This window comes from Anguilla rostrata, chromosome 7 (assembly GCF_018555375.3).
Source record: "Anguilla rostrata isolate EN2019 chromosome 7, ASM1855537v3, whole genome shotgun sequence".
Lineage (NCBI taxonomy): Eukaryota > Metazoa > Chordata > Actinopteri > Anguilliformes > Anguillidae > Anguilla > Anguilla rostrata.
Genome location: NC_057939.1, coordinates 30,307,630 through 30,320,416, shown reverse-complemented (window position 1 = coordinate 30,320,416; position 12,787 = coordinate 30,307,630). Strand labels below are relative to the sequence as shown.

At 43.0% G+C, this 12,787-nt stretch overlaps 1 protein-coding gene and 1 long non-coding RNA gene across 2 annotated transcripts in view; both read right to left on the bottom strand.

The window, feature by feature from the left end:
• The window catches only part of LOC135259558 (uncharacterized), a 355,375-nt gene that overhangs the window by 173,626 nt on the left and 168,962 nt on the right, over positions 1–12,787 (bottom strand). The gene's annotated exons all lie outside the window — the stretch shown is intronic.
• LOC135258535 (uncharacterized) lies at positions 754–4,651 on the bottom strand. Its single transcript, XM_064342001.1, has 3 exons — positions 4,637–4,651; positions 2,062–2,509; positions 754–1,879 (listed from the first exon to the last, which is right to left on the bottom strand). Exons 1-3 carry the CDS (start codon positions 4,649–4,651, stop codon positions 1,077–1,079), a joined length of 1,266 nt encoding a protein of 421 aa, XP_064198071.1. The 3' UTR covers positions 754–1,076.

The window sequence follows — 12,787 nt, the reverse complement described above, 5'->3', positions numbered from 1 at the left end:
CTCTGTCGATGCGAGTTCGGCTATCAGCAGACCGCATCTTTTCACTCACTGTCTCTCTCAGTTCAAACCGGGCTCGAGAGTACAGTATCGCAAATGCTTCAGACTGCAAGGGCTGATGGCTTCAGCCTCTCAGGTCCTTCCTCTGGGGCTATTAAGAATGAGGGGCTTTATGAGGTGGATTTCATCTCTCCACTTCAGCCGCATGCGCGATCTCCATCGCCACGTCTCGGTGACGCGTGTGCAACCAAACTCTGCATCACTGGGAAAGCAGACTTTTACGCTCAGGGAACCCCTCTTGGGATCGTTCTCATGAGGAAAGTCGTGACAACAGACGCGTCCCTCTCTGGGTGGGGTGCCACTCAGGAGGGACGTATTATGAATGGGACGTGGCCAATCCAGCTACGCTCAGCTCACATCAATTATCTGGAGCTAGCATTTGGATACATATCAGATATTTTCTCCCCCGTCTAAATGGACATCATGTGCTAATCCGCTGCGACAACACGACTGCGGTTGCTTATGTCAATAGGCAGGGTGGCATGCGCTCCCTCCAGCTCCACTGTCTAGCCCACAGACTGCTGGTCTGATTTCGGTGCAGCGTTAAGTGCATACACAAATGCTCATAAGGCCAAATTAGCATAATAATTGCACTGAACTGTCAGTGTACTTGTGAAACAATTTACACTTTATCGACTCTTATTTTGTATATTTCCTTGTTAAATGACCTGTTAAAATGAGCCCAGATGCCAGTTATAATATTACATTACATTACATTACATTACAGGCATTTGGCAGACGCTCTTATCCAGAGCGACGTACAACAAAGTGTATAACCATAACCAGGAACAAGTATGACGAAACCCCTAGAGAGAAGTACCGGTCCAAGTACAGGGAACAACCGCATAGTTCAACCTGGACCCTGGTGGTTAAACTGATTAACACTAACAACGAGAACGGCAACAACGCAATCTATGGAAAAATAAAAATAAATAAAAATACAAGTAGTCGTTAAGACTGGCGCATCAACTAAGTCACCTATTAAACAGCTGGCTAGTTACAACCCTAAGTTTAGTCATTTACAGGGGGGGAAGGGATGGGGAGAGGTGCAGCCTGAAGAGGTGGGTCTTCAGTCGTCGTTTGAAAAGGGTCACAGTCTCAGCTGTTCTGACCTCCACAGGGAGGTCATTCCACCATCGTGGGGCCAGAACAGAGAGGAGACGTGTTCTGGAAGTGCAGGTGCGAAGAGGGGGAGGTGCTAGGCGTCCTGAGGTAGCAGAACGGAGGGATCTGGCTGGCATGTAGGGTTTGAATATCTTTTGAAGGTATGCTGGGGCTGATCCCTTGACTGCCTGGTATGCTAGAACCAATGTTTTGAATTTGATGCGAGCTATAACAGGCAGCCAGTGGAGGGTAGTGAGCAGGGGAGTTACGTGGGAGTGTCTGGGGAGGTTGAAGACCAGACGAGCCGCAGCATTCTGAATGAGCTGCAGGGGTCTGGTGGCAGATGCCGGTAGTCCAGCCAGAAGAGAGTTGCAGTAGTCCAGGCGGATAGAACCATTGCTTGGACCAGGAGCTGGGTTGAGTAGGTGGTGAGAAAGGGGCGGATTCTGCGGATGTTGTATAGGAAAAATCTGCATGCCCGGGTTACTGCTGCAATGTTGTTGGAGAGGGACAGCCTGTTGTCCATCATCACTCCGAGATTCTTGGCGCAGGGTGATGATGTCACTACGGTGTCCCCTAAGGAAATGGAAAAGTCGAGGAGGGGAGAGGATAGAGCAGGAATAAAGATTAGCTCCGTCTTTCCCGGGTTGAGCTTCAGGTGGTGATTGTCCATCCAGCTCTGTATGTCCCTCAGGCAAGCGGAGATGCGGGCGGGGACCTGTGTGTCCGATGGGGAGAAGGAGAGAAAGAGTTGCGTGTCGTCGGCATAGGAATGATAGGACAAGCCATGGGCAGATATTACAGGGCCAAGGGATCTGGTGTACATGGAGAAGAGAAGGGGACCAAGGACTGAGCCCTGGGGAACTCCGGTGGTGAGGGGACGGGGTGGTGATACCTTACCCGCCCAGGCAACCTGGAAGGAGCGGTCAGAGAGGTAGGACTCAATCCAGTCAAGGACTGTGCCGCGGATCCCTGTTGCTGCCAGGGAGGACAGGAGGGTAGAGTGGTCCACAGTGTCAAATGCAGCGGAGAGGTCTAGGAGAATCAGGACAGAGGAGAGGGAGGCTGCTCGTGCGGCATGGAGTGACTCACTGACCGAGAGGAGTGCAGTCTCAGTCGAGTGGCCAGGCCTGAAGCCAGACTGGTGGGGATCAAGCAGGTTGTTCTCAGAGAAATAAGCAGAGAGCTGGTTAGATGCAGCACGTTCGAGTGTTTTGGATAGGAAAGGGAGGAGAGATACCGGGCGGTAGTTCTGAATGACTGAAGGATCTAGTGTGGGTTTCTTCAGCAGCGGGGTGATGTGGGCCTTCTTGAAGGATGATATGCACTTCTGATATGATATGCATTTCTATGCACATAATATGTGCGTAGAAATGTTCTTACATTGTGCGCAGAGAATGTTTGCAGCAAAATTACCGTCAGATTCAAGACACTTGCGGACCAACCACTTTTGTTTTTACCTACGTCCAAATGTCGGTGAATCTGGATCATTCTCAATTGATAGGCGCGCGCCCCGCAATTTTCTATTTGAATAATGCAACGCCAATTTCTCCATATAAAAATTGTCCTGTTGCAGGCTCAGAGCATGGCTGATTGATAGAGAAGTGAAGAGAAAAGGTGAACCATGGCCCCTAATGGTAAAAAAAGAAAAAATTTTACTAATGCAGAGATAGAAGTGATTGTTTCAGAAGTTGAAGCCAGAAAAGGCGTTTTTTTTTTGTAGCGTTTCCACTGGAATGACTGGTGTGAGGAAAAATGAGGCTTGGGTTGCCACAACTGAGGCAGTGAATTGCCTGAGGGATGCAGTAAAAAACAGTAAGGAGTACCCTATTGTTGGCTATGAGTGGGAGCAAGACAAATTTTTTACTATTAAATATGATGTAATTATTATTATTATTATACAGTTAATTATTATTATTACAAGTAATACTTATAAGATTATTAGTTAATTTTCTTAAGTACATTATTAGGTATTATTAGTAAATATTATTTACAGTTTCAAATATTGAATATTTACCCATTTCTACTGTTTGTTTAAGATGAATTTACAATTTTTAAATAATTTTCGAAGACTTCTTGATTTTTGTGTATGCGTGGTCTGAGGCAGCTCTAAATTTGTTCGCACAATAAGAACAAATTCAAGTAAGAACCTATTGATGAATCCCACAATTGTGCCTAAAACGTGCGTACGCAGGGTTTAAGCACAGATTTGTGCGTACGCAACGTTAGTGAATGAGGCCCATTTTGATTACATTGCATTGCATTACAACGTTCGACCTCCCCACCTTTATTTCAAGAAAATTGTTTTGCAATATATGGTTTCCTAATCTTTATTAAATTAGGTCACTGCTGGTGCAGCAATAGGTGATGTAATGCTGGCCATCAGCATACGTGGTATAAAAAAAACACAGCCTTTCTAGAGAAACACTACAGTCACAGTTTGTTGGCTAATGACACACCCAATACTGGCTCATGTGGCTCTAAAATACCTCACCTGCCTCTAACAAGTGTTTCATACAACTTTTCAGTATAGCAAGGGATGTTGTGTCTCTTCATGCCTCTAGACTGCTCCTAGCTGATGTGCAGGAGCTTGTCTTTACAAAATACAACTTGGGGAAATTTGAGTAAAGCATAATAGCTGAAGATGTATTGTACCCAGGGAAGCTTTTCAATGTTTTTTTTTTTTAGTTATGAAAGCATTTATTCAGTTTATAATTGACTTCAGTGTCCTTCTGGTAGGGGTGGTGGTGGGGTTTGTGCAGTTCATACTGTGCAGTTCAAAGTAAGGATGAGTAACTATGTTTTGATTCATAAAAGCATTTTGCCTATGTTTGAAACTTGATTTGACTGTTTGTGTTATAAAAGCCTGTTTGTGTTAAATACAGCTTTAAAAAGCAAATGACCTGTTGTTAAATTGGATTATTATTTATGTCATTGTTAAACCATGACTTTAATGCTTTACTATCTCAACAAAGCAGTGCCAGTAACATATATAACCGAAATATTTTGAGCAGTAATACTTAGCAATGATGAAATCTCATCTATGTTCAGTAGATGGAGACAGAGACCGTATCAATGATATTGTTCTATTCGCTTCTGTTTTGCTCCAACAAACGATGTCAGCTAGGTATATCAGCAAACATATGGCTTAGCTATGTCCAGAAGTCCTCAATAATAATAGTATTTTCCAAGAAATTACGAAAAATCTTTGACCACGTTTCGTTAGGTGCAACGCCTTTTAAACTACCACAGAGTGAATGTGTAAGTGAATGCGATGCTAAGAATATTTTCGGTTACGCTGACCTATAAAACGCTATTCCAAAAGCAGAATTAGACATGTTATACATCGTTAGAAAGCTTATACTCTCACCTACTGAATAAATGAATTGTCAGTCAAGCCAGACTGTACTAAAAAGGGCGACGACGCCGTAAACAACAGGTGTGGTATTACGCACTACAGCATTTTGGAAGGTACCCAGGCATCACCCATGCGCGTATATTTCCCAAACGGATTGTCCAAGACAATATATGACCACTCAGTCTCAAAGGGGACATATCTATGCGTAAAACCAAATGGTAAGGTTGTATATTTATTCAATATTTAGTCCCAGATGTTGACTGTAGAATGGCATGGCATCATTTAAAAAAACCTTTTCTCCTTTCTTTCGTTATTCAGTGAGCAGCATTTTCACTGCTGTATAGGCATATCTTAGGGCTATTGTCGGGTTTATCTTGTTGCTATGACGGAATACGGTTTTTTAGTGGTGAAAGAATATCTTTATGAATGCCAAGATAGACAACATTGTCTATTATGTCAAGGGTGGGGGGTGTTTTCTAGATGAAACTGTAGGGAGGGGGTGCGTGTTAAATGAACGACCCGAGTGACAATGGTGGCACTGCGAAACTCCGTATTCGGCATAGTTGTCGTGTATCGTCTACTAATGAAACTGAAACAACGCGTTTCTGTTTTTAACTCATACTTCGGTTGCAGTAGCACCGAATGTCTGAGTTTAGTAATCACTAGGGGCTTTGCGCTAAGAGGTTAATCCTGATCTATCCTTTGACACGCATATAAAAAACATATCCAGAATTGCCTTCTTTCAGTTACACAACATAGCAAAAACAAGCATTTCCTGTCAGTTGGGGACGCAGAAAAATTGATTCATGCTTTTGTTACGTCTAGGCTAGATTACTGTAATGCCCTACTATCTGGCTGCCCTAATAACTTGTTAAAGAGTCTCCAGGTGCTGAATGCAGCTGCTCGTATCTTGACCAGAACTAAAAAGTGTGAGCACATTACTCCAGTGGTAGCATCGCTTCACTGGCTACCCATTAGCATAGGATAGATTTCAAGGTTTTGCTCCTGACCTTTAAAGCTCTACATGGACATGCACCAGTGTACATAACCAACCTGCTCCTACCTTATAAGCCCACAAGGTCACTCCATTCTCAAGACGCAGGCTACTTGGTTGTCCCAAGAATCTCCAAAAACATAAAAGGTGGTAGAGCTTTCTCCTACATAGCCCCACTACTTGACTTCACCACCAGCCATACTACCACGCACTCTGCTCCTTACGACTGGCTGAAGCTAAGCAAGTGTGGGCTTGGTTAGTACTTGGATGAGAGACCACCAGGGAATACTAAGTTGCTGCTGGAAGTGGTGTTGGTGGGCCAGCAGGGGGCAATCTTCCCTCTGGTCAAATAAACCCCAATGCCCCAGTGCAGTGACGGGGACACTGCTGTAGGAGATGCCATCTTTCGGATGAGACGTTAAACCGAGGTCCTGACTCACTGTGGTCTTTAAAGATCCCATGACACTTATCGCAAAGAGTAGGGGGTTACCCGGTGTCCTGGCTAAAATCCCAGATGTGACTCACACAAAATCTTGCCACCTAATCATCCAACAATAGAGAATTGTGGTTGTATTGGGCAGCTCCCAGGTGTGAATGTGTATGAGTGTGAAGAATGGCGTTCCTGCAAAAGAGCATCTGAGCTCAGTGAACCTACCCTGGGTAAATAAAGGTTAAATAAAAATTAAAAAAAATAATAATACTGTGGAACCGGCTTCCAAAATTTATAAAGGAGTCAGACACAGTCTCAATATTTAAATGTAGATTAAAAACGCACCTCTATGCTCAGGTTTATAATCAGTTATAATCTGGAGACAGGGTGGGAGAAGCCTGTAGTCATAGAGCATTGTGGTGGCAATCCTTTCCTTACTGTCACCTGTCAATCAGCTGTGACCCGACTTAACATGGGCTGGCTCCTGATAGGCGGGTATGGTTGTCCACCCCTCATGACTGCATGGGCTCTCCATCCCTGTCCTAGTAGCTATGCAGCCATATATTATTCTTGGTGGGGCGTCCCCAATTCATACCACTGCCACTTTACCCACTGTCTGTTCTATTGAAAATTCCCTAATCACCGTTTCTACCTTCTTCCCCATGCTCTTGTCCCAATTTTCGAGAGTGCTGTCGTCTGGTTTCCCCCACCACTGCGGTCTAGCCCCTCTTTCGTCATTGCCTCCACCCTGCCCACATCCGTCACCACCTGCTGCTCCCCACCACCGCCACCCAGCCCTGCCCATCATCTGAGCCACATTATGAACCTTGTAAAACTGACTGACATGTTGGTCACCAATCAACACCCTGAGCTGACCAGAGGAGGATGGGTTTCCCCCTGGAGCCTGGTTCCTTCTGAGGTTTCTTCCCATCTGCCACAGGGAGTTTTTCCTTACCAATGTTGCCTTAGGCTTGCTCCTGTGGAGGTTTAGGCCAGGGTTGTCTGTAAAGCGTATTGTGACAACTGCTGTAAAATACGCTATACAAATAAAATTTGTTTGATTGATTGAGTGATTGATGGTATCTGTTAAGGCACTGTTCCACTGTTTGGATTGGATCCATGGTCTGGTATCTGTTAAGGCACAGTTCCAGTGTGTGGAGGGTTCCATCGGACTGGTAGCTTTGCAGTGCAAAGCTTGTGAGTTCCCATGTGGGGCCCTGGTGTTGTGCCCTTGAGCAAGGTGCTTAACCTCAATTGCTTCAGTAAATATTCAGCAGCATTGATGGTTTGTATGAGAAATGGGTGGCATTAAAACAACAACTGCAAACAAGATACTCTTCAGATGCTGGTATAATTTGAAGAAGAAAAGACTGTATTGACTTCCAATTGCCAAGAAGTTCCATTTAAATAGACGCCCAGCAGAGATTCCAACACGCTTTCCACACCAAACAGTGAACCAAACAAAATGAGAGTGGGTGATAATGGGTTGTATTATTTACCGTGTTTAAAATGTTGATTGTGGCAGGTTGGTTCCAACAGTCCAGTCTGACGATATCAGCGATGATGATCCAATAATATTTACAGGTAAAAAAAGAAACTTGAAAAAAATGAAGTGGTTGAAAAACTGTGTGCTGGCGTCTTCCTGTGCTAACTAACTAACAAATGAGCCACTGCGACGCCATCTTAATTACCCATAGGTCCATAGGTGAGTCAAGGCCTCAAAATAAGAGCACTTATGCAAAAAATTAATAAATAAATAAAAATCTATTTCTCACCTAACCATATACATGAACTAAGGCATAAACCAAAAATATATGGGCTCAGTTATCAAATATTAATACAAACAAAAATGGCTCCTACATCACCGGCCCCTTATTGTAGTGGTGTAGGTAGACAATAATCCAAAAAATGAAAGATTTCTCATAGGAGCCCAACTTAAATATCCATGTACCTAAACAAGATTCATCCCCACCTTTTTTTTCTCTTTTTTTTTAAATGCAAGAGTCCATTGATGTCAAAGCAAGTCCAAAGCACATAGTAAATGTTCCTTTAGAGTTATGATCAGTCAGTAGTTCAGCCAGTTGTTCAAAGTCAAAAGTCAGTGGTTTAGGTCTGTTGATCTGCGGTTTCGACTAGCAGACAAATTTTACTGACAGGCCTCTCAAGTTCACTTGCGAAGGCGCACACTGCCCACGAGTCCCTAGGGTCAGGCCATGTCTCAATTATCTTAGCCATAAGCCAAGATCTCCGAGGAGCTGTGGTATCAGCAACCAAGACAATGTCTCCAATAGGCTTTGTTTATTTTATTTTTTTACAATATCAAATCAGGCATCATTTAAAAAAAGTTCTCTCCTTGAAAATTTTTTATGGTTTTCAGAGTGTCTTCTCGGGGGAATTTGTGTCAGGTGAGGGGGGTTAGGACCCAAACGCAGAGTGAGGGGGAAAAACACAAAACTCCAAACGGTGAATAGAAACAAAGACTTTACTTTGCAAAACAGGAACTAAAGCAGGGAACAAAAAGCCTCGCAGGGCAACTCTCAAAAAAAGAAACACTTCAAAAACACAGGAAGCAAAGAAAATCCAAAAATCCAAAAGCACGTGGAAAACAGAGCATGGGCAGGTACACACGGGGCAGAAACATGATCAGAGGCACACGTAACCAAACACAACCAAGGATCCAGCACCTGAGTCCGGGAGAAGGGAACTTAAATAGACAAGACACTGACAAGACACAGCAGGGCACAATACACAATCAGGCCACAGAGAGGGAAGGGAAAACGAGACAACCAAAAAACAATAATTGAACAATTGAAAACAATAATACAACCAAACAGGGGGAGCAGGACACAAAACAGAAGTACCGCCATCTGGCGGCCCAACAAGGAAAGACATACCGGAACACAGAACCATGACAATTTGGTGACCAAAAAAACATGTCCCTGTCTGTGTAAATGTAACAGCTGTTAGTTATGCAGCCTCTAAGTTGCTATAAAAAACAACTTGCTTTTTTGCTGCTAAATATTTTATAGAATGCAATTTAAAGAGAAAATTAATAGATTGTTCCCTGAGAGGTTATGGAAAGGGCTTGAGATGTGGGACAATAGATAGTGCTGAAGAATATCTACATGTAGTGCCTTTTTGGGAGACCTTAGGCATTTGAAATGGTGTTATATAATTTATGAAAATAAGAAAATACTACCAGCACACTGCTATTATGCTCCCAAGTGATTTATATTTAACTAAAATCCGTGAGCAGTGACAGCGTTTCGACCATTTCGGTCTTCGTCAGGTAAAGGTGGTCACGTGAGTACACCTGTATAAATAGACAATAGTAACACGTCATCAACTCCTTCTTAATTGATTCTGGAGTACGTAACATTACACGTCGGCCACCAAATGGTCATCATGCAAGTAGTCCTGGGAAATACACACAACTGATATATTCACTATATCAGAATTCCAGTGGGTCAAACGTTTACATACACCAAGCTGATTGTCTGTTTAAACAGTCTGGAAGATTCCAGAAATTGGTGTAATGACTTTTTAGAAGCTTGTGATTGGCCAATTGTCATAATTAGGAGTTAATTGGGAGTTAATTGGCACCCATGGCTGTATTTAAGGACCTACCTTTAGAGCCACTACCTTTTTGCCCTTGATACCATGGGAAAATCCAAGCAACTCAGCCAAAAAAAAAATATTGGAAGCACACAGACCCTGCATCGTTCAGGAGGGAGGCACAAATTAAGTCCCAGGGCTGAACGAACTTTGGTCCGAAAGGTTCAACTGAACCCCAAGGCAACAACAAAGAAACTGTAGAAGGAGTTGGAGGCATCAGGTACCAATGTATCTACATCCACCATTAAGAGAATCCTACATCGCCATGGCCTGAAAGGCTGTTGCGCAAGGAAGAAGCCCTTACTTCAAAACCAGCATAAAAAAACCAGAATGAAGTTTGCAGGTGATTACCAAGGCGAAGACCTTTTGGAGGAGTGTTCTTTGGTCAGATGAAACAAAAATTGAACTGTTTGGCCATAATGATCAGCGCTATGCATGGCGGAAGGGTGAGGCTTTCAATCCGAAGAACACCATCCCAACTGTGAAGCATGGGGGTGGCAGCATCATGTTGTGGGGGTGTCTTGCTGGAAAAGGGACTAGTGCACGTCAGAAAATAGATGGCATCATGAGCAGGGAGGATTATCCAGAAATACTGAAGCAACACCTCAAGACATCAGGTCAAACTTGGTCGCAACTGAGTCTTCCAACAGAATAATGATCCTAAGCATACCTCCAAAGTTGGAACAAAATGGCTTAAAGACAACAAAATGAAGCTCTGACATGAATCCCTTAGAAGATTTGTGGACTGAACTGAAAAAGCATGTCCGAGCAAGGAGCCCCACAAACTTGAGTTACACCAGTTTTATCAGGAGGAATGGGCAAAAATTCCAGCAAAGTATTGTGAGAAACTTGTGGAAGGCCACCCCAAGCGTTTTATTCAAGTTAAGGAATTTAAAAGGCAATGCCACCAAATAATAACAAAGTGTATATAAACTTTTGACCTACTGAAAATCTGATATAGTACATAAAAGCTGAAATAAATCTGTCTTATTTTGAAATTATTTCTTATGGAAATAAAGTAGATGCCCTAATTGACTTAACCCCTGCAACTCATTCAGAATGCTGCAGCTCGTCTGGTCTTCAACCTCCCCAGACACTGCCACGTCACTCCCCTGCTCACTACCCTCCACTGGCTGCCTGTTATAGCATTGGTCCTAGTATACCAGGCAGTCAAAGGATCAGCCCCAGCATACCTCCACAAGATATTCAAACCCTACATGCCAGCCAGATCCCTCCGTTCTGCTACCTCAGGACGCCTGGCACCTCCCCCTCTTCACACCTGCACTTCCAGAACACGTCTCCTGTCTGTTCTGGCCCCACGATGGAGGTCAGAACAGCTGAGACACTGACCCATTTCAAGGGACGACTGAAGACTCACCTCTTCAGGCTGCACCTCTCCCCATCCCTCCCTACCTCCCTGTAATCTCTTAAATGACTGTAAGCTTAGGGTTGTAACTAGGTAGCTGTTTCGTATGTGACTTAGTTAATGCGCCTGTCTTAACGACTGCTTGTATTTTTTCCATAGACTGCGTTGTTGCTGTTCTCGTTGTGTTTGTGTTAATCAGTTTAACCTTCAGGGTCCAAGTTGAACGATGCGGTTGTTCCCTGCACTTGGACCGGCACTTCTCTCTAGGGTTTTCGTCATACTTGTTCCTGGTTATGGTTATACACTTTGTTGTATGTCGCTCTGGATAAGAGCGTCTGCAAAATGCCTGTAATGTAATGTAATGTAACACAGGAAATGTATGATAACATGAAATGTGTGGAGCTGTGAAAAATTGAGTTTCAATGTCTTTATCCGTGGTGTATGTAAACTTTTGGCCTCAACTGTATTGCGACTCTTCCCTATTTTAAACATTCAAAAACCCATAGAAACAATTTAAAAAATGTATTTATGTGAAATTCTCTGAACTAAATTTCATTTGGAGATTCCCCTTCACTTTGCACCATGCAGGTTCCTTTTGTTTCACAAATGAGCAATTAGAGGTGTAAATTAGACAGACAGAAGACTAGGGATTCTTGGATATTGTTGGACACTACCACCTCATTTTGAACAAATAATATCAAAGAAACCCTAGTGTCTGCCTTAGCGATTTTCTTCCATTTTGAATTCTTGGAAAAACAAGAACTTCTAGAATGTTTGCCATTTGGCATGTCTGATCTACAGAACATCCCCGTGTTAAATTGCGAAGGACATTTTGATATTTCAAAAGATGTTCACAGGACTGTACTTTCCATTTAGACAAAAATGGCCAACCATGTACAAATATGTGTATGGCAAACGTATGTCGGTTTTGACAATACAGGGTATGATAAAGAGCAATATTCATTACATTACCGGAATTTAGCAGATGCTCTTATCCAGCGCGACTTACACAAATTTTTACATTGTATGCATTTATACAGCTGGATATATACTGAAGCAATGCAGATTAAGTACCTTGCTCATGGGTACAACGGCAGTGTCCTACCCAGGAATTGAACCTATGAGCTTTTGGTTACAAGTCCAGTTCTTTACCCACTGTGCTACACTGCCACCTTATTTATATTTTGGACGACCTCCACACAGCCTCACAGCATTATAGTGAAATATGTTTGGTATTCTGTATTCAGGGTGTCAGACATCAAACTAGGGTGTTAACGGTTAAAACTGCTGGATTTGGAAAATTTAACATAGATCACTTTACCTTAGAAAATGGGGAAAAATCAAAGGGGTACTTTTGCTTCAGAGAGGCAAATGACCTGGTTCTCCACCAACATGAGGACCATATGTGTCCATGTGCCAGGTTGGGAAGAAGAAAGGAATGAACCTTTCACACTGCTTGTCTCCCTCTCCCACTGAAGCATGCAGGGCACCCAGCATCAGAACTGTGGTATGAAGGCTAATAAATTGTTGCAAAATTTTGTTTATATTTTTGCAGACATTTCAGAAAGATATAAATTACAGTCAATGCTCTGTGGTTCACCCTTGGGGTTTGGCCCCTGACATCGCTGCTTTCTTCTATGTGTCATATCTCGTACTTTGAATTTTGCCTACGTGTACAGGAATGGATTGTGCAAAAATGTTTGTTTACCATTGAAATATGTTTCAATGCGAATGATTGTGCTAAATGTTGGTTTAGCTAAATAAACATATGGTGTGATTTTTTTGTGTTTTGTGCAGTCTAGAGACTGTTGGCTTTTTGTGTGAGCAGAGTGATTCAAAAATCTATTGGTTACTGTTCGTTAT